At 37.0% G+C, this 20,000-nt stretch overlaps 1 protein-coding gene and 3 long non-coding RNA genes across 5 annotated transcripts in view; all 4 read left to right on the forward strand.

Annotated features, from left to right (window-relative positions):
- The window catches only part of LOC138349628 (uncharacterized), a 1,417-nt gene extending 1,075 nt beyond the window's left edge, over window positions 1-342 (forward strand). Inside the window, exon 3 of one of the 2 annotated variants that reach the window (XR_011228690.1) lies at window positions 112-342. This is a non-coding gene — a long non-coding RNA (uncharacterized lncRNA). The remainder of the gene's footprint in view (window positions 1-111) is intronic. The other variant, XR_011228691.1, reaches the window with a different exon arrangement.
- A 662-nt stretch (window positions 343-1,004) lies between these two features.
- LOC138365144 (uncharacterized) lies at window positions 1,005-2,688 on the forward strand. Its single transcript, XR_011228692.1, has 3 exons — window positions 1,005-1,193; window positions 1,453-1,544; window positions 2,281-2,688. It is a non-coding gene; the product is annotated as an uncharacterized lncRNA (long non-coding RNA).
- Window positions 2,689-2,794: 106 nt separating this feature from the next.
- Window positions 2,795-7,651, forward strand: LOC123759173 (uncharacterized). Its single transcript, XM_069325228.1, has 5 exons — window positions 2,795-2,897; window positions 5,807-5,898; window positions 6,134-6,249; window positions 6,540-6,628; window positions 7,341-7,651. Exons 1-5 carry the CDS (start codon window positions 2,855-2,857, stop codon window positions 7,556-7,558), a joined length of 558 nt encoding a protein of 185 aa, XP_069181329.1. The 5' UTR covers window positions 2,795-2,854; the 3' UTR covers window positions 7,559-7,651.
- Window positions 7,652-7,916: 265 nt separating this feature from the next.
- LOC138365145 (uncharacterized) lies at window positions 7,917-8,646 on the forward strand. Its single transcript, XR_011228693.1, has 2 exons — window positions 7,917-7,981; window positions 8,252-8,646. It is a non-coding gene; the product is annotated as an uncharacterized lncRNA (long non-coding RNA).
- The last annotated feature ends 11,354 nt before the right edge of the window (window positions 8,647-20,000 follow it).

The raw sequence follows: 20,000 nt of genomic DNA on the forward strand, positions 1-20,000 counted from the left end.
TTCAATCTTTGAGACACAAACATATTCATTCAGTGATGGAGATGAGTTTTACAAAAGATTCAAAATAAGCTGCTTTATTTTAGGAATAAATACTAAAACTAAGCTTTCTAGGCAGGTATGACCTTTATCTGCCCATATTTGAGTGTCAAGAGTGTGGATACAGCCTTCCTGCAGATGCTAAGATGTTGTATGATGGTGGATACTTCTGCTCATCAGCCAGGAAAAGTAACACATTCTTCAGCACCAAACTCCTGAACAACTGGCATTTCCTTAAAAGGAACAGCCCAGGTTTATCAATGAAATCCTTGTTAATAGCGCTCCAAGCGCTTGGCTCTCATAATGGAAGAGTAAGTATTTATTAATTTTATATATGTAATGTAAGTACCTGTATACATTAAACTGTATATATAATAATACATAAAAATATGAACCCACTCCACACATTCTCTTGTGCCACTTACATGTACAAAACCTTGTTCCTAAATGCACATCCTGATCTGAAACTCTTCCTTGATAGATGTAAAGGATCCCATAATCACCACACCAGAAATCAATATCTCTCTGATATCCCCCGAGTCAAACTAAATCTGTGCAAACTCTCTATGCAAATAAAGTAATTGGTTATTGCTCCTAATTGGTAAACTCTTTATTTAATTAAAAGCTGTCCAGCGGTTCAAAACATTATTCAAAAGTAAAACAAAAAAGCATTAATTTCATCCTTATAGTTTCCTACGTAGTTCTTCATACTTGCACTGCTACTTGTGCTACCCACTCCCCCAATATATATGGCTAACTCATGCAACTTGCATGGCTTAGCCACATCTGGGCCTAGTGCTGGGAACTAGGTTCCCAGCACTACGCTGGGAACAAGGTTCCCGGTATTAGGCTGGGAACCAGGTTCCCAGTACTAGGCTGGGAACGTAGTTGTTCAATCTTGCACTATAACTTGTGCTACCCACTCCCCCAATATATGGGGCTAATCCATGCAAATTCTATATTTAGTATATATTTCAGGATGGTTGCATCAACTTTGAAGCTGCTAAAAGAACATTCCAGGAGTGGAGATTTATGGAGTATGAACTTGCAAATGTCCAAAGCTACAATAAGACCGTGTGCCCTGCTTGTCATACTAACCTATTTGCCATACATATTGATGGCAACAAAAAGTTATTCCGATATGAAAAAGTTGGAAGGTACAGTTCTTAAATAATTTTCCTTTTGTAGGATAATTTTTTATTTTTCAACGATTAATACATTTCTACTAGGGTAACTTATATATCACAATACATTATTCGTTATGTAAATATATCAATATCTGAAAAATTCTTACATGCAATACATAATAGCGTTATTCATGTATTACAACATTAAGTAATATATATTTACACAATCATCAAAACTGAAAACAAATCAATGTAAATTATGTAAATACTGTCATTTTGTTTCTTTCAGAGGATTGAGAGAATCATATTATTCAGAGTGTCTTTGCTGCTGACAATGATGTGACTAATCACCTTAACCATATAGAGAGCTTAAAAACAAAGGTAAATGTTATGTGTACAGACTTTGTAAACTGTACATAGATTTTATATTTTTATTTATATATACAAGACTTTTTACATTCTTGTACAGCCACTAGCACGCATAGTGTTTCAAGCAAGTCGTTATTCCTATGTTCCCCAGAATATGACCCCACCAAATCCATTAACAACCAGGTACCCATTTTACTGTTGGGTAAACATGGGGGGAGGGCCATAGTTAAGGGTTGATGCCCAGTAAATCTTCCAAGGCCAGGATACAAACCCAGGACAAAGCGCTCGCGAAATGCCAGGCGAGTGTCTTAACCCACTACACCATTGGGAAAAGACAGTCATGATGTCTTACAGTTTACAGAGTTAATATATATATATTATAACAAGTAGTTAGGTTTTTTTAACCCACAGGCAAGTCAACAAGTAAAACATAGAGTACTCAACGTTTGTCAAGAGCTACATGCACCATATAAATGGTGATTTTTGGGGTCTGAAGCCATATTGAGTAAGATGCTATATTTCTGTTGGTCTATATCACTTTTATATAACCCATCAGGTTAGGTTCTTTTCATTATTTATTATATATTTTATATATACTGTATTTATATAATATATATATATATATATATATATATATATATATATATATATATATATATATATATATATATATATATATATATATATTTATATAATATATATGATATATATATATATATAATATATATCATTTATATTTGATTTGCAGAACAGCCAAAATTGTGGTGTCTCGTTGTGGAAAGCGGCGCGAAACGAATCGTATACACACAAATCCCTGGACGAGACTGGCATAAGCCTTGCATCATGCCGGCATGGTGTAATTCTCAAAATGTGCAATATGACTCGTGGTGAGGTTTTTGGCTATGCACACTATCTCCATATAAATTACTTCAAAAGTGCCAAGTACATCTGCCAGGACATCATATGTCAATACTGGCCATGGGCCCTGAAAATTCAAGAAAAAAATAAAAAATTCACCCTACTGGAGACAAAGCCGTTCCTAGGTGTTTTGCATGCAAAAGCACATGCATGGTATTGCCAGGTAAATAATTATCATTTGTCAAAATAACGGGTATAAATGTAACGTTATTTTAGGGTTAAAAAGCTATTAATCAGAATAAAGTATTTAGTCATAAGTAAATTTTTGAGCAATCGACTAATATTCTTTCCTTGTAATTATTTTACAGTGTGTTACATCTTAATTATAGGTCTTGTATGGAGGACGCTGGCAGCACGGAAGTGGTTTGACCACAGCTGAAGAAACCGAGCAAATTTTCAGCTATATGTCGCGGTACAACAGTACCACCAAAAACATGTTGAAAGCCGGTTAGTTTATAGTGCATTGTTACAATGAGGAAGGTATAATCTATTAAAACTTGTTAGTGATATTTATTATATGTAATGAGATGACTTCAGTAACTAGCAACACCTGGTGTCACCCTACAACTTTGTGTATATGAATTGGATTTGATTAATATAGCAAGTAAAATATAGATAGTATAAAAGTGAATGTTGACCAGACCACACACTAGAAGGTGAAGGCATGACGACGTTTCAGTCCGTCCTGGACCATTCTAAAGTCGATTGTGATGAGGAAGTAGAGACAGGCAATAAATAGGCTAGAGAGAGCTGAGGAGCAAAGTAAGGTGTATTTTAGGGGATAGTAATAATAATAAGAGCTGCAGAGGGCCTATTGGCCCATACGAGGCAGCTGCTATTATAACCACTGAATGAGAAGGAGATACGAATAAGAACTAACTAACACACCAACAAACTAACACACTTCGTAGCAATCTAGTTCACAGTGCTCCTCAAAAAAAAAAAAAAAAAATGCTCCTCCTGCTGCTGGTGTCTACTCTATTTCCTGTTCATCTTGTACAATACTTTGGCGAAACTGGCCGTACACTGAATGACAGACTTAAAGAACACAAGAGAAGTGTCAAGTCTGCAGACACTAACAATGCTCCCTTCTGCCATGTGAGGGATTCTAATCATCCCATAGATTGGTCTTCCTCCAAAATAATCTTTCCTGCCTCTACTCTCCACAGACGCCGTCTTGTTGAATCGGCTCTAATACACAATGTACCTAACATGAACTTGAGTCCTGGCTTTGTTGCTGTGGACTCTTCCCTTTCACAGTATATACTCAAATGCTGTAATCTTTCTAACAAACGTGACCTAATATAAGCCTGCCCCTTCCATTTATCTATCTTTTCTTTCTCTTTCCTTTTCTTTCTCTCTTCTCCCTTTTTTCTGTTCATTGTCTTCTCCTACGCTCCCTTGCTATCGTCTTCTTATTCCTATCTCCTTCTCATTCAGTGGTTATAATAGGAGCTGCCTCGTATGGGCCAATAGGCCCTCTGCAGCTCTTATTATTATTACTATCCCCTAAAATACACCTTACTTTGCTCCTCAGCTCTCTCTAGCCTATTTATTGCCTGTCTCTACTTCCTCATCACAATTGACTTGAAAATGGTCCAGGATAAAATAACAATAAAATAAAATAAAATGTTTATTTCGGTAAGGTACATACATACAAGAAATTTTTACAAAGATTGGTTGAATTATAGGTAGAGCTAGTACATACACTGCCTAAAGCCACTATTACGCAAAGCGCTTCGGGCATGAAAAACTTAAATGACAAGCTTAATACTAATTGAGCATAAAGAGTAGAATGAAAACAAGAAATGAAAACATAGCTGAAAAAACAGCACAAATACAATTATGTCGACAAACAGCGCTCTTTAAAAAAAACAGACATTGGTTGACAATAGAAGGGTAAGGTAGGTTACAGGGAATTTATTAGGTATAGCTTCGTTTTTATCTTAAACTGGTTGAGAGAGGTACAGCCTTTAACATGGTTGGGAAGGTCATTCCACATTCTGGGCCCCTTGATTTGTAGAGCATTTCTAGTTTGATTAAGTCGTACTCTAGGAATATCAAAACTGTATTTATTTCTGGTGTAGTGCTCATGGGTTCTGTTACAACCTTCTATGAAGCTTTTGAGATCAGGATTGGCATTATAGTTTAGCGTTTTATATATGTATAATACACATGAGAGAATGTGCAGTGACATAATGTCTAACATATTCAGAGATTTGAGTAGGGGTACCGAGTGATGTCTGGGGCCAGAGTTGGATATTGTCCTAATAGCAGCTTTGTGTTGAGTAATTAGAGGACGTAAGTGATTTTGGGTAGTAGAGCCCCAAGCACAAATACCATATGTTGAGATATGGTCCAAATACCATAGTTGAGATATGGTCTTTTGCCCGAAACGCATTGCGTAATAGTGGCTTTAGGCATTGTATGTACTAGCTCTATCTATATATCAATCCATTAATGTAACATCACTTGTATGTATATACCTTACCTGAATAAACATCTGAATCTGAATCTGAATCTGAATATGGATAGATAAGGGAGTAATAGAGAGTCACCAGGGCAGGGCGTGGTACATAATATCTGATCTTAGAAAGAATGCCCACAGTTTTTGAAACTTTTTTTGATATATTTAGAATGTGTCCCTGGAAATTCAGCTTGTGATCAATGAGAATGCCAAGGAATTTGCCATCTAATTTGTTACAAATTTGGGTATTGTTTATTTTGAAATTTATTTGATTAGAGGATTTGTTGCCAAACAGAATATAGAAAGTTTTGTCAATGTTAAGAGTGAGTTTGTTGGCAGTTAGCCAAAGATGGACTTTATTTAGCTCAGTATTTACTGTGGCATTTAGAGCAAGGGGGTCAGGACTGGAGTAAATGAAGGTTGTGTCATCAGCAAATAGAATTGGTTTGAGGTGTTGGGAGGCATTTGGAAAGTCATTAATGTGGATGAGAAAGAGAAGAGGGCCAAGTATGCTGCCCTGAGGAACACCAATGTTGATGGGTAGGGTGGAAGAAATTGTATTATTCACAGAAACATATTGGAGCCTGTCAGTAAGGTAGGATTTGAGGTATTGCAGGGAGTGTCCTCTGACTCCATAATGATGTAATTTAAGAAGAAGGTTTTGGTGGTTGACAGTGTCAAAAGCTTTACGCAGGTCCACAAATAACCCAACAGGGAACTCATTGGAACTCAGGGATGGACCGAAACGTCGTCGTCCCTTCACCTTCTAGTGAGTGGTCTGGTCTACATACTTTAGCCACGTTATTGTGACTCATCGCCTACATAAAAGTGAATTATTTTCAATTTACATATTCATTGAAGGGAGTTATTTTTTGTCCCTTTTTTTCAGAGCGTGAAGAAGAACTTAGTGAATCTTCATTTTTTTGGAACCAACGTAAACATGACTCTTTAGCTCGTGTTCTAGCTTCAAGATTTTGTAAGGCAAGTAATTTGCTTTATTCATTGAATATATGCAACAATGATCATGAATCACTAATATAAGTGCACAGGAAAAAAAAACATTCAAAAATAAAAATAAAAATAACATTTACTGCCATTAAACAGCCTTCATCAGCAGTTAGGCTCGTAAGGATTGTTTTTTTTTGTAATATCAAATATTAAATAAAAATTGCAACATTTATTATACTAACAGGGCAGTTTTTCCTCCTGTTGATAGGCAAAAGAAGCTGCAGAGTTAATAAGAAAGGAGTTAGCTGACTTATCTCTTGATGAAAAACAACTTCTCATCTGGATTGCAGAGTTAACCAACTTAGCCCAGAGTTTAAATAAAAGGTTTGCTTGTAAAATATATAGTAAGAAACACTGTTTTGAAATACTCTTATATATTTTAACAAGGTTATTGTACTGTAAAATCAATGCAGTACCATAAATCATAAAATTGCCAAAACATTTCTTTATTATTTTAAATGTTTAGTTCTTGTACAGTAATTGTCAGCCATCATAAAATGCCATTGTGACCATTGCCTAAAAATTTAAGTTAATTTTTTTTTTAATTAATCAGGGTCTTTACATGTTTGCATTTAGTAAACATTATAGTAAACAGTATCTTCTATTCTCAACAGATCAGTTTCTCAAAATGATGTTCAAAAGGGGATAGAGTTAGTATGTGACTCAATTAGAACCAAGAAATCCCACATATCCAGTGTAGCAGGTATGTTAAAGCTTATGTATAAGTTAGGGACTGATAAAACAAACAAAAATCTTTTAGTGTTTGTAAAATACTTCAAGAAAACAATGACTTTTTTTTTATCTAAACACATCTAATGTCATTTATTTCTCAGGTAGATTTGTATGGATACCATCTCACTTAGGTGTTGTCCTATGTAATTATAGGTAATTGTCAAAATTAAGTTGAGATATCAATATCTATGGCAGGTGCCTGCAGGTAATGAATCTGCCAATGGAAATCATTCCAGTTGTAAACTATGTGAACAAAAGCTAGGACATACTGTCTATCACTATATATGTGATTGCCCTGTTATCAATGACTTCAGAACAAATGGTATGATGTACTTTGAGTTTTGTTATTACTTCATACACTCAGGAATATTGGAAGATATTCTTGTGCTGTACCCCGATTTTGTTAGTGGAGGCTAATAGATCAGCCATACATTTCATATTCTCTCCAGATTCCATGTATGACTGGCTGTCCTGTGAGGTTTTTGATCTACACTGTGGTCTTTCATACATAATAGGATAGCAGCATATTGCTGTGTATACCTAAGCTTGTTAAAAAAAAAGTGCTTAGCAAATATTTATGTAGTGTGTTCTGCTACTTTTGTGTAGGTATTCACTACTAATTATATACAAAACAAATTTATCAACTATAATCTTATTTACTAGTAACAAAGTGTTTCTTTCAGTTTCAAGCAAAATGAGATCACGATACCGTGCAAAGATTGAAGCAGACAAGAAAAAGTTGAGGGAACTGATAGCGGTCTACAATGAAGACAATACAGAAAAACTTAGTGTGGACATTGCTGAAGAGGGCAACTTTCCATGGTATAATGGCACTCCTCAACCAACTGATAATGGTAAGTATATTTGGTTATTTTTCTGTGCATATTGGCCTTGTCAATGAGGATAAATATTGTTAGCTACTAACATGTTAATTCAAACTTACTCATTATGGTAATGGACAAATGGAAGTCCATGCCTAATTTATATTTTTAAGATAATAATATTAACAAGATACCTTAAAAATGATTACATATGATTGCATTGTTGTTGCATAATACATGCATCCTACAATGACAGAGTTGTTCATGTTCCTTATTAAATAATTTACTTTATATTTTATTTTTGAATATTTTAAGTTACTCTTCAAGAAAAGAGAAATGCTGCAGAAAAGCTGCATATGTACAACAGGACTATGGAAGAACAAAATGTCATTCAACTGGAAATGAAAAGATTTCTTGGATTTCTACAGAAAAAAGCTTAAGAGATAACACAAAGACTAGATGATGTACAAAACAAAAGTGCTCCACCCTCTTGGATAATTGAAGTTAGTATCAGGTATCAATATTAACTTAATTACTCCACTGAAATTAATGTTATTGCATTATAGCTACTTGGTAATTATTTTAACAGGTAGCGTAATCATTGTTGTTTGTGTCTAAACTAAGTAAAATTAGTAAAAGCATTTTGTAGACACAAATTGTAATATATTTTCATTATCACTTTTACTGGTTAAAGTTTAAATGAAACACTTGTTAGGAAAACAAACATTTAATTTAAAAAATGCCTGAAATAATGATGTGTGTTTGTTTTACAGGAACAGGGTAAATACTCAATAAAGAAGTCATCATTCCAGCATGTAACCAGTGGACTTACGGCCCTCTTGCTAAATATGAAAAAATTCTATCAAATTAAACTAATTGAGGCAACTAACCTGTTTTCTGAAGACAGGGAAGTAGAGTACAACAAATTTCAAACAGACAGTCAAGATTCCGAGGAATCCGAGACCGACAGTGACAACAGTGTAGTCAGTATTGAGTCACAGACTGACAACGAAGAAATGGAAGAAACACTCTTCCCTTTGATTTGAGTAGCTTTAAGTAGCAAAGCAAAGAGAAAATAACAAGTATTCTCTACCCCTGGGTTGGCAAATGTTCTTTGCCCAAATCATCGTCATGTTAATTTTGCATCCCTATGTTGCTCAAGAAAGATTTGTTTTCAAATTAGTTTTTATTTTTATTAATTACCCTCAAAGTTTTGTTCAGTTTAGAAATGCTTATTAAATAAATTGTAGTTGTAGTTATGTGCAATTTCTTTGCTTTCCTTCAAAAAACACACACACTAAAAAAAGGTAATCATGAAAAATGAGTGCCCAAATGAGATACAAAAAACTTTTTTAGTATCAGTAGTTGACAAATGGAATGCATCAGGAAGTGATGTTGTGGAGGCAGACTCCGTACAAAGTTTCAAGTGTAGATATGACGGCCCAGTAGGTTCAGGAAACTACTTCATTTGAGATGATGCTTCCTAGCATTACGTAAGTAATGAAGAAATATGATATATTTACTCACTATAATGTTGGTACTGAATGTAGAACATGGAAATACACATTTTTACTCTGAAATAATCATATTTTATAACGAAATTATACGAAACTTAACTCGCAGTTCAACACAGGAAGTCTACATTCTAAGCCTGGTAGCACTCGAAATTATTGACAACACTGAAGTAGACAGCTTAATTATTTCTGACTCCCTTTCTTCACTACGAGCAATAAACAGTTTGCAATCATGTAATAACGTGCTTGTCTTGGAAGCTAGACATAGATATATAAGAATACTTAGCAAGAGGGTAAATATAAAAATGTTGTGGATTCCTTCTCACATTGGCATGCAGGAACATAAATGCAGGACAATAAATAAGCCTCTGTATCTCTTTCCACTTCGGCTCACAAGCTGGGTATAGGGTGCATAATAAATGCGCTAAAGAGAGAATGTTGTAGCTTTGGGTAATTAGATGATTCCAATTTTGCTATAAAATTATGTTAGTTTAGAGTAAAAATAAGTTTTTTTTTCATGATGTTCTACATTCAGCACCAACAATATAGTGAGTAAATATATCGTAGTGTTTCATTACTTACGTATACTGTACTAAGAAGCTTTGGGTAATTAGACGGACTGCCACACACCTACCTACCTACCTGATTTACATGAGGTTTTGTCATATATACCAATAACATAGATGAAAATATTACAAACCACATCATCAAATTATAATGTAAATTATAATTAAATGCAAGATCTTGTATATGGGCCATAACAATCCACGTCATAAGTACTAAATTAACAGTACTACTTTACATAAAGAATATTAAATGTTTATTCAGGTAAAAGTTCTAATAGCAGATTTGTATGGCATAATTAGGGGACATGCACGATTTTGGGTAGTAGAACCCCAAGCACATGTACAATAATTAAGATAATGGCTAATGGCAAATTGTGAGTGTCTGAACTCGGGGAGCGAGTTCGAATTCAGCCTAATTTGCAAGGCCCGATTTGCCTAATAAGCCAAGTTTTCATGAAATAATGTTTTTTCGACTACCTAACCTACCTAACCTAACCTAACCTAACTTTTTCGGCTACCGAACCTAACCTAACCTATAAAGATAGGTTAGGTTAGGTTAGGTAGGGTTGGTTAGGTTCGGTCATATTTCTACGTTGATTTTAACTCCAATTAAAAAAAATTGACCTCATACATAATGAAATGGGTAACTTTATCATTTCATAAGAAAAAAATTAGAGAAAATATATTAATTCAGGAAAACTTGGCTTATTAGGCAAATCGGGCCTTGCATAGTAGGCTGAGAAGTGAGTTCTGGCTACTAGGTACGACATATATATATATATATATATATATATATATATATATATATATATATATATATATATATATATATATATATATATATATATATATATATAACTGAAAACTCACACCCCAGAAGTGACTCGAACCCATACTCCCAGGAGCCACGCAACTGGTATGTACAAGACGCCTTAATCCACTTGACCATCACGACCGGACAAAATGAGGTGATAGCCGAGGCTATTTGAACCACCCCACCGCCGGCACTCGGATAGTAATCTTGGGCATAGCATTTTACCAAATCACCACATTCTTTGGGGCACACGTGAGGAACACAAATGCGAACAAGCCTGAATGGTCCCCAGGACAATATGCAACTGAAAACTCACACCCCAGAAGTGACTCGAACCCATACTCCCAGGAGCCACGCAACTGGTATGTACAAGACGCCTTAATCCACTTGACCATCACGACCGGACAAAATGAGGTGATAGCCGAGGCTATTTGAACCACCCCACCGCCGGCACTCGGATAGTAATCTTGGGCATAGCATTTTACCAAATCACCACATTCTTTGGGGCACACGTGAGGAACACAAATGCGAACAAGCCTGAATGGTCCCCAGGACAATATGCAACTGAAAACTCACACCCCAGAAGTGACTCGAACCCATACTCCCAGGAGCCACGCAACTGGTATGTACAAGACGCCTTAATCCACTTGACCATCACGACCGGACAAAATGAGGTGATAGCCGAGGCTATTTGAACCACCCCACCGCCGGCACTCGGATAGTAATCTTGGGCATAGCATTTTACCAAATCACCTCATTCTTTGGGGCACCCGTGAGGAACACAAATGCGAACAAGCCTGAATGGTCCCCAGGACAATATGCAACTGAAAACTCACACCCCAGAAGTGACTCGAACCCATACTCCCAGGAGCCACGCAACTGGTATGTACAAGACGCCTTAATCCACTTGACCATCACGACCGGACAAAATGAGGTGATAGCCGAGGCTATTTGAACCACCCCACCGCCGGCACTCGGATAGTAATCTTGGGCATAGCATTTTACCAAATCACCTCATTCTTTGGGGCACACGTGAGGAACACAAATGCGAACAAGCCTGAATGGTCCCCAGGACAATATGGGTTCGAGTCACTTCTGGGGTGTGAGTTTTCAGTTGCATATTGTCCTGGGGACCATTCAGGCTTGTTCGCATTTGTGTTCCTCACGTGTGCCCCAAAGAATGAGGTGATTTGGTAAAATGCTATGCCCAAGATTACTATCCGAGTGCCGGCGGTGGGGTGGTTCAAATAGCCTCGGCTATCACCTCATTAGTCCGGTCGTGATGGTCAAGTGGATTAAGGCGTCTTGTACATACCAGTTGCGTTGCTTCTGGGAGTATGGGTTCGAGTCACTTCTGGGGTGTGAGTTTTCAGTTATATATATATATATATATATATATATATATATATATATATATATATATATATATATATATATATATATATATATATATATATATATATATATATATATATATATATATAACTGTGCTTGGGGACCCACCACCCTTAATTACCCCTACTCCAAATTAATCAACAAAAATCTGAAATTACAACCATAACACAGAAATAACCTGCACATGTAAATAACATCACATGAAACAAGAAGGTATGACAGGATGTGCAGAATACCCCCGTTGAAAAGCAGAGGTGCAACAGGAACTTCTGAGAGAAGCACACATGTGCAGTATGTGCAGTACCACACCCAGGCTGTGGTACTGCACATACTGCACAAGGATGGATTGATAAATTAATATATGGACTACTGACTTTAAACACAAGTTTATTGATTTTATTAAAAAAATATATCATATATGTTACATAAATACTTAGGAATTTTTTCTTAGAAATTATATTGTTCTGAAAAGCAAGTAAGATTGATGGGAGTCACCTCTGACTTAATTACATAAAGTTTATTGATTTTATTACAAAAATAAATCATATTTTACATAAATAATATTTTGTTTATATTAATTGTCTTTTTCTGTAAAGGAAGTAAGATTGATGGGAGTCACCTCTGACTCAATTACATTATCAAAAAATAGTTTATTATCTGCTATCAGACAAATAGTGCGTTATTTTCTTCTGAACCATCATGACTTGCCCTTTTCCAACAGATTCATCTTCCTTCTTGACTATCTTCAAATTATTTCTTTCTTCTTTTCTATTTGATGGCTTCAAAATAATGGACGTCTTCGACCCTTCTAAGATATGATCTTTGGGAACCCTGATGAAGGTACTTGCTTCAGCAGTAAGTAGACACTTATGTGCTGAAAATGTGGAAAACATAACATATATAATAAATATATATTTCTTGCAAAAAACAAAACACCAAAATCACAGAAATTTGGAACCAAAGTAGTCTGTAGACAGAGGCCACCAGGCATTACAACAATCGGTAGACAGAGACCAAGAAGGGCAATTGTGGTGCCACAATGGTTTCCAAGAATCCTAGCATAGATTATTTGAGTTAAAATTGGTTTACTTTTACCAAGGGGCCATTTGGAGGTAGGCCCACCCCAGTACCCACTGTGTGTGTATTCTTCCAAATAGTGTAGAGGTGCCATAGGCACAATCAGAGCATTGTATAAACATCAGAGGTCCGCGGTTGTTCAACGTCCTCCCAGCGACTATAAGAAATATTGCCGGAACAATCGTGGACATCTTCAAGAGAAAACTGGACTGTTTTCTAAGAGAAGTTCCAGATCAGCCGAGCTGTGGTGGGTACGTGGCCCTGCGGGCCGCTCTAAGCAACAGCCTGGTGGACAAAACACTCACCAGTTGAGCCTGGCCTTGGGCCGGCTCAACTTGTCTGGGCTTGGGAAGTAGAAGAACTCCCAGAACCCCATCAAGCAGGTGTAATGTACTCAGGTAACTAGTGCCCAGACACAGAAACTAGACACCTCTAGACACCAAACTAGACACAGACACTAGACAGAGTTCCACATAAGAGGTTGTTCTAGAAACTGGAAAATATTGGAGGGGTGACAGGTAAGCTTCTAACATGGATGAAAACTTTTCTGACTGACAGAAAAATGAGGGCTGTGATCAGAGGCAATGAATCGGACTGGAGAAATGTCACAAGTGGAGTACCACAGGGTTCAATTCTTGCACCAGTGATGTTTATTGTCTACATAAATGATCTACCAGTTGGTATACAGAATTATATGAACATGTTTGCTGATGATGCTAAGATAATAGGAAGGATAAGAAACTTAGATGATTGTCATGCCCTTCAAGAAGACCTGGACAAAATAAGTACATGGAGCGCCACTTGGCAAATGGAATTTAATGTTAATAAATGCCATGTTATGGAATGTGGAATAGGAGAACTATAGACCCCACACAACCTATATATTATGTGAGAAATCTTTAAAGAATTCTGATAAAGAAAGAGATCTAGGGGTGGTTCTAGATAGAAAACTATCACCTGAGGACCACATAAAGAATATTGTGCGAGGAGCCTATGCCACGCTTTCTAACTTCAGAATTGCTTTTAAATACATGGATGGCGATATACTAAAGAAATTGTTCGTGACCTTTGTTAGGCCAAAGCTAGAATATGCAGCAGTTGTGTGGTGCCCATATCTTAAGAAGCACATCAACAAACTGGAAAAGGTGCAAAGACATGCTACTAAGTTGCTCCCAGAACTGAAGGGCAAAAGCTACGAGGAGAGGTTAGAAGCATTAAATATGCCAAAACTAGAAGACAGAAGAAAAAGAGGTGATATGATCACTACATACAAAATAGTAACAGGAATTGATAAAATGGATAGGGAAGATTTCTTGAGACCTGGAACGTTAAGAACAAGAGGTCATAGATATAAACTAGCTAAACACAGATGCCGAAAAAATATAAGAAAATTCACTTTCGCAAACAGAGTGGTATACGGTTGGAACAAGTTAGGGGAGAAGGTGGTGGAGGCCAAGACCGTCAGTAGTTTCAAAGCGTTATATGACAAAGAGTGCTGGGAAGACGGGACACCACGAGCGTAGCTCTCATCCTGTAACTACACTTAGGTAATTACACTTAGGTAATTACCTCTACTGTAAGATAACTAGTGGGAAAATGCAAGTAATGCAATCTAACAAGTGAACAAAACAAATTAAGAGTGCGACACGTGGTAGCAACACTGCCACTATGAAAACACTCACTACTCCATCGACCGGGATAATTTTTTAGCAAGAGGAGGAGGAGAAGAATGGCTAAAAATGACCAGACTCTTCCACCAACTCGGTCAAATGCTAGAGAGGACGCAAACACAGTGGCCTCCTTACCAGAGCCTCAGATATTATCACGAAGTAAGGCATCCAGCACTTTCACTAACACGATCACATCATTTATATTTGCCAACATCCAGGGTATAAAAACACGCAAATCCAACAAAGTTCACTTTATAGATGGTCTCCTTCATGAGGCAAATGCAGTGTTTGCAGCCCTAACAGAAACCCACACAAAGGACTACCATGATGGTGAAATATGGATCTCAGAGTACAATCTTTTCATATGTGATAGGAAACACCGGCTTCAGGGTGGGGTCAGCCTCTACATCAAAGACACACTCATCTGTACTGAGCTGCTAAACACCTCAAATGATATGGTGGAAGTGCTAATAATCAAAATAGAGATCCTAAATGTACTTATTGTCCTTGTATATAAGTCACCGGAGGCAAACCCTCAGCAGTTTAAACACCAACTAATGAAAATAGAACACTGCTTGGAAAACCTCACAAATCCAGCTCCGAACATCATCCTGCTTGGGGACTTCAACCTACGGCACCTGAAATGGAAGCACCTGGCTAATACAGTAATATCAGAAAGAATACCAGGAAGTAGCCTAAATGAACAGGCACATGCAAATGACCTGCTACGGATGTGCGACAGGTTTGCCTTAAACCAGCAAATAGTAGAACCAACTAGGAAGGAGAACACGCTGGACCTCATTTTCACTAATAATGATGAATTGATCAGGAACATAATGATTACAAATACCTGTTACTCAGATCACAACTTAATTGAAGTTATGACAACCATGGGGAATAGACCTTCAAAACCAGTCCAGATTCCCGGTGGAGGAGATTTCAGCAAATTCAACTTCAATAATAAACAGATAAACTGGGAGCAAATAAACAAGGACTTCACAGAAATAAACTGGGAAGAACAGCTAGAAAATGCATATCTGAACCAGTGCCTGGAAAAAATAAGCTCAGTAGCACTAAAAATATGTTCAAACCGCATACCCCTAAGAAAAAAGAGGAAGAGATGCAGATTGGAACGAGAACGTCGTTCCCTATATAGGCAAAGAAAGCGAATCGCGGAACAACTTGAGAGTCGCACCCTATCTCAAGAACGGCGAAGAAGGTTAAGTAGAGAAATAGAAACAATTGAACTCAAGCTACACGAATCATACAAAACCCAGGAGAGGCAAAGAGAGCAAAAGGCCATCAGTGAAATAGAGAGGAATCCGAAATATTTTTTCTCCTATGCAAAATCAAGATCAAAAACCACATCTAGTATCGGGCCCCTGCGAAAGAGAGATGGAACTTTCACCGATGACAACAAAGAAATGAGCGAGCTACTGAGGAAGCAATACGACTGTTTTCTGCGAGCCATTAAACGCACTAAAGATTTCTAACCAAAATGAGTTTTTCATGGATATGATACCAACATCAAATCATATATCAGACGTCACCATATCCCCACTTGATTTTGAAGAAGCCATAAACAGTATGCCTATGCACTCTGCACCAGGCCCGGATTCTTGGAACTCCATATTCATCAAGAACTGTAAAAACCACTATCACAGGCCCTCCACATTATGTGGAGACAAAGCCTAGATACTGGCGTTATCCCTGATATACTAAAAACAGCAGAGATAGCACCACTTCATAAAGGAGGAAATAAGGCAGAGGCAAAAAATTAGACCGATAGCACTAACATCGCACATCATAAAAATTTTTGAGAGAGTACTAAGAAGTAAGATCACAAAATACATGGAATCACAGCATCTGCATATCCCCGGACAACATGGTTTCAGAACAGGGCGCTCTTGCCTGTCGCAGTTGCTGGACCACTATGATATGGCATTAGATGCTATGGAAGACAAACAAAATGCTGATGTAATTTACAAAGATTTCGCAAAAGCTTTTGATAAATGACCATGGTGTTATTGCACATAAAATGCGTTCAAAAGGAATTACCGGAAAAATAGGTAGATGGATCTACAATTTCCTGACTAACAGAACACAATGTGTAATAGTCAACAAAATAAAATCCAGCACATCAACCGTGAAAAGAGCTCAGTCCCCCAGGGTACTGTGTTTGCTCCAGTACTTTTTCTCATCCTCATATCGGACATAGACAAGAACACAACCTATAACACTGTATCATCCTTTGCAGATGACACTAGGATCTTCATGAGAGTAGGCAACATAGAGGACACAGCAAACCTCCAATCAGATGTAGATCAGGTCTTTCTATGGGCTACAGAAAATAATATGGTGTTTAACGAAGATTAGTTCCAGCTCATGCACTATGGACAAAATGAAAATATAAAAACGGAAACCACGTACAAAACTCAGGCAAATCATAACATAGAACGAAAAGGCAATGTCAAGAATCTGGGTGTACTCATGTCTGAAGACTTTACCTTTAAAGAACATAATAAAGTAGCCGTCACAACTGCAAGAAAAATGACAGGTTGGATAACAAGAACTTTTCACACTAGAGATCCTATACCGATGATGATACTTTTCAAAACGCTTGTGCTCTCTAGAATGGAGTACTTCTGCACAATGACAGCCCCTTTCAAAGCTGGAGAAATTGCTGACCTGAAGAGCGTGCAGAGAACCTTTACTGCTAGAATCCACTCAGTAAACCATCAGTAAAAATTATTACTCAGTAAAAAAAGTAACACATCTAAACTATTGGGACCGACTAAAGAGCCTAAATCTGTACTCCCTTGAGCGCAGGCGGGAGAGATACATAATAATTTACACGTGGAAAATATTAGAGGGGCTTGTCCCAAACCTGCACACAGAAATAACATCACATGAGGCCAGAAGACATGGCAGGATGTGCAGAATACCCCCATTGAAAAGCAGAAGTGCAACAGGTACTCTGAGAGAGAACTCTATCAACATCAGAGGCCTGAGACTGTTCAACACGCTTCCGCTACACATAAGGAGCATAACTGGCAAACCACTCAGAGTGTTCAAGAGAATTGGATAAGCACCTCCAAAGGATACCTGATCAACCAGGCTGTGACTCATACATCAGGCTGCGAGCAGCTGCATCCAACAGCCTGGTTGATCAGTCCAGCAACCAGGAGGCCTGGTCGACGACCGAGCCGCGGGGACGCTAAGCCCCGGAAGCACCTCAAGGTACTTGCCCTACCATCTACATGATTTGATGCTCTGCAAATACAGCACACATCAATTCATTACACACTTATATAATAATTATTTGAGAATATATAACAAGTACTTTATATTTAAAAAAAACAAATTTATATTTGTAGCTATACAATATTTGTATCCCTGGTTTCCATACAGTATATTCTAAACAAAATATATATTAACAAAACACATCACAACAAATAGTTGACAGCTGGTAGACTGCCAAATAACAAAAAGAGCTTTGAATATATGATCAGATATTCTTGAGATGGGACAGGAACCAAAGACTCGCCAGGTCCAAAAAGCACACTTGAAGCCTCCCCAAATCCTCCATTCATTCATTCACAAACTTCTCCCAAGACCATCATGAATTAATGAATGAATGCATGATGGTCTTTCCCCCAAAACCAAATGATCCAAGGTATGATCCAAATATTGAAATATATTCCCCAAAGATCAAAATATCCAAGATATGATCAAAATATTCAATCAAAACTAGTGACATCAAATCAGCTTATAGAGTGGGTATCAAATCAACAGGAGGGTATAAATAACAGGAGAATTTGAGTTAAACTAGATAGCTGCTTCCGCAAGTCAGACCTTTTCAAATCTGCAGTCTCTAGTAAATCAAATGTTTATGTGAATAAATGTGTGACCAGGTTCAGACAAAATCTCTTATTTAAACTGCGGGGTTTCTGGAAAAATTCCCTTGTAATTAAACATTGTTTTCTGGGAGACAATACAATTATAGCTAGGGGGACTGACACTGGAAAAACCTATTTTATAACAACTGAAGCTCACCTCAATTCTCCTGAATGACTGTGGGATGCTGCTGAATAACCAGAGTTCAAATTATAACCTCATTTAACTACCAATGTGTACTTTAGCTCTGCCTTTCCTTCCAAAAGGTTTTAACTTTAAAAAAAAAAAATGGGCCTTCTTTATTATTGTCTCTTTTTTTTCTTTTTTTACTTCCTTGTTCCATAGTACACTGGCTTTGCCTGTGTCCTCTAGTATAAACTTTATCATCCAGTGTACCTGAGTGTATCTCAATTTAATCTACCTCATTTTGTTTTAGTGTAACTTTAATATTAAACTACAGTGTACTTATTATATTATAGTAAGTAAGCTATTCATTTTATAGATTTCATAATTGCTTTTTGGCTTTTATTGGTGGTCCATTGTTATTAATTATTCTAGTTCATTTTTACTTTAAGTTCCCATAAGTTTTCATTACTTAAATTACCATTAAGTTTATATTACTTTATAATTTTTAAATCTTTAAAATTTATAACTAAAACTGGACAAACTGGAGGAATGGCCCAAGAATATATACACCAGTTGATTGACAGTTGAAACACAGGACCATAGAGCCAATCCTCAACCCCTGCAAGCACAACTAGGTGAGTACAAGTTTTGCTTAGAAATCGAAGAATGAGTTTTGATTACCTGTCACAGTTGTATCTTGAGAACGTCGGTGTTTCTTCATTTTTTTCAAGGACTTATCCTCTTGCTCTACATTCTTGTCTTTCGCTTCCCTGATCTTCCTATTTTGATTTTCCTGAATGTGAACTGAAAATAAGGAAAACCTGAATAAAATATATATCCTCATTAAACAAAAATTGTGTTTCTCTACAGCTGCAGCTACAGATAACACACAGCCACTCTACTTGAATTAATGCACATGCTACACACACAAACACAATACTTCAAATCTACAAAAGTGACAGCAGAGAAGACCCACTCAATTATAGACCTGTATCATTGACAAGTGTAATAGTCAAAATATTGGAAAAAATAACAAAAACTAAATGGGTAGAACACTGGGGGAGAAATGATATAATATCAGACAGACAGTATGGTTTTTGATCTAGAAGATCCGGTGTATCGAATTTACTCAGTTTCTATGATCGAGCAACAGAGATTTTACAGGAAAGAGATGGTTGGGTTGACTGCATCTATCTGGACCTAAAAAACGCTTTTGATAGAGTTCCACATAAAGAGGTTGTTCCGGAAACTGGAAAATATTGGAGGGGTGACAGGTAAGCTTCTAACATGCATGAAAACATTTCTGACTTATAGGAAAATGAGGGCAGTAATCAGAGGCAATGTATCAGACTGGAGAAATGTTACAAGTGGAGTACCACAGGGCTCAGATCTTGCACAGAGGATGTTCATTGTCTACATAAATGATCTACCAGTTGGTATACAGAATTATATGAACATGTTTG

Source organism: Procambarus clarkii, chromosome 15, assembly GCF_040958095.1.
Source record: "Procambarus clarkii isolate CNS0578487 chromosome 15, FALCON_Pclarkii_2.0, whole genome shotgun sequence".
Classification (NCBI taxonomy): Eukaryota; Metazoa; Arthropoda; class Malacostraca; order Decapoda; family Cambaridae; genus Procambarus; species Procambarus clarkii.

What these genes read in the sequence shown, in the direction of transcription:
- LOC123759173 (XM_069325228.1), top strand. Translation starts at nt 2,855, where the DNA reads ATGTCGCGGTACAACAGTACCACCAAAAACATGTTGAAAGCCG. An exon ending in TAGCTTCAAGATTTTGTAAG is followed by an intron (nt 5,899 to 6,133) that starts GCAAGTAATTTG and finishes TCCTGTTGATAG; the next exon opens with GCAAAAGAAGCTGCAGAGTT. An exon ending in CCACATATCCAGTGTAGCAG is followed by an intron (nt 6,629 to 7,340) that starts GTATGTTAAAGC and finishes TGTTTCTTTCAG; the next exon opens with TTTCAAGCAAAATGAGATCA.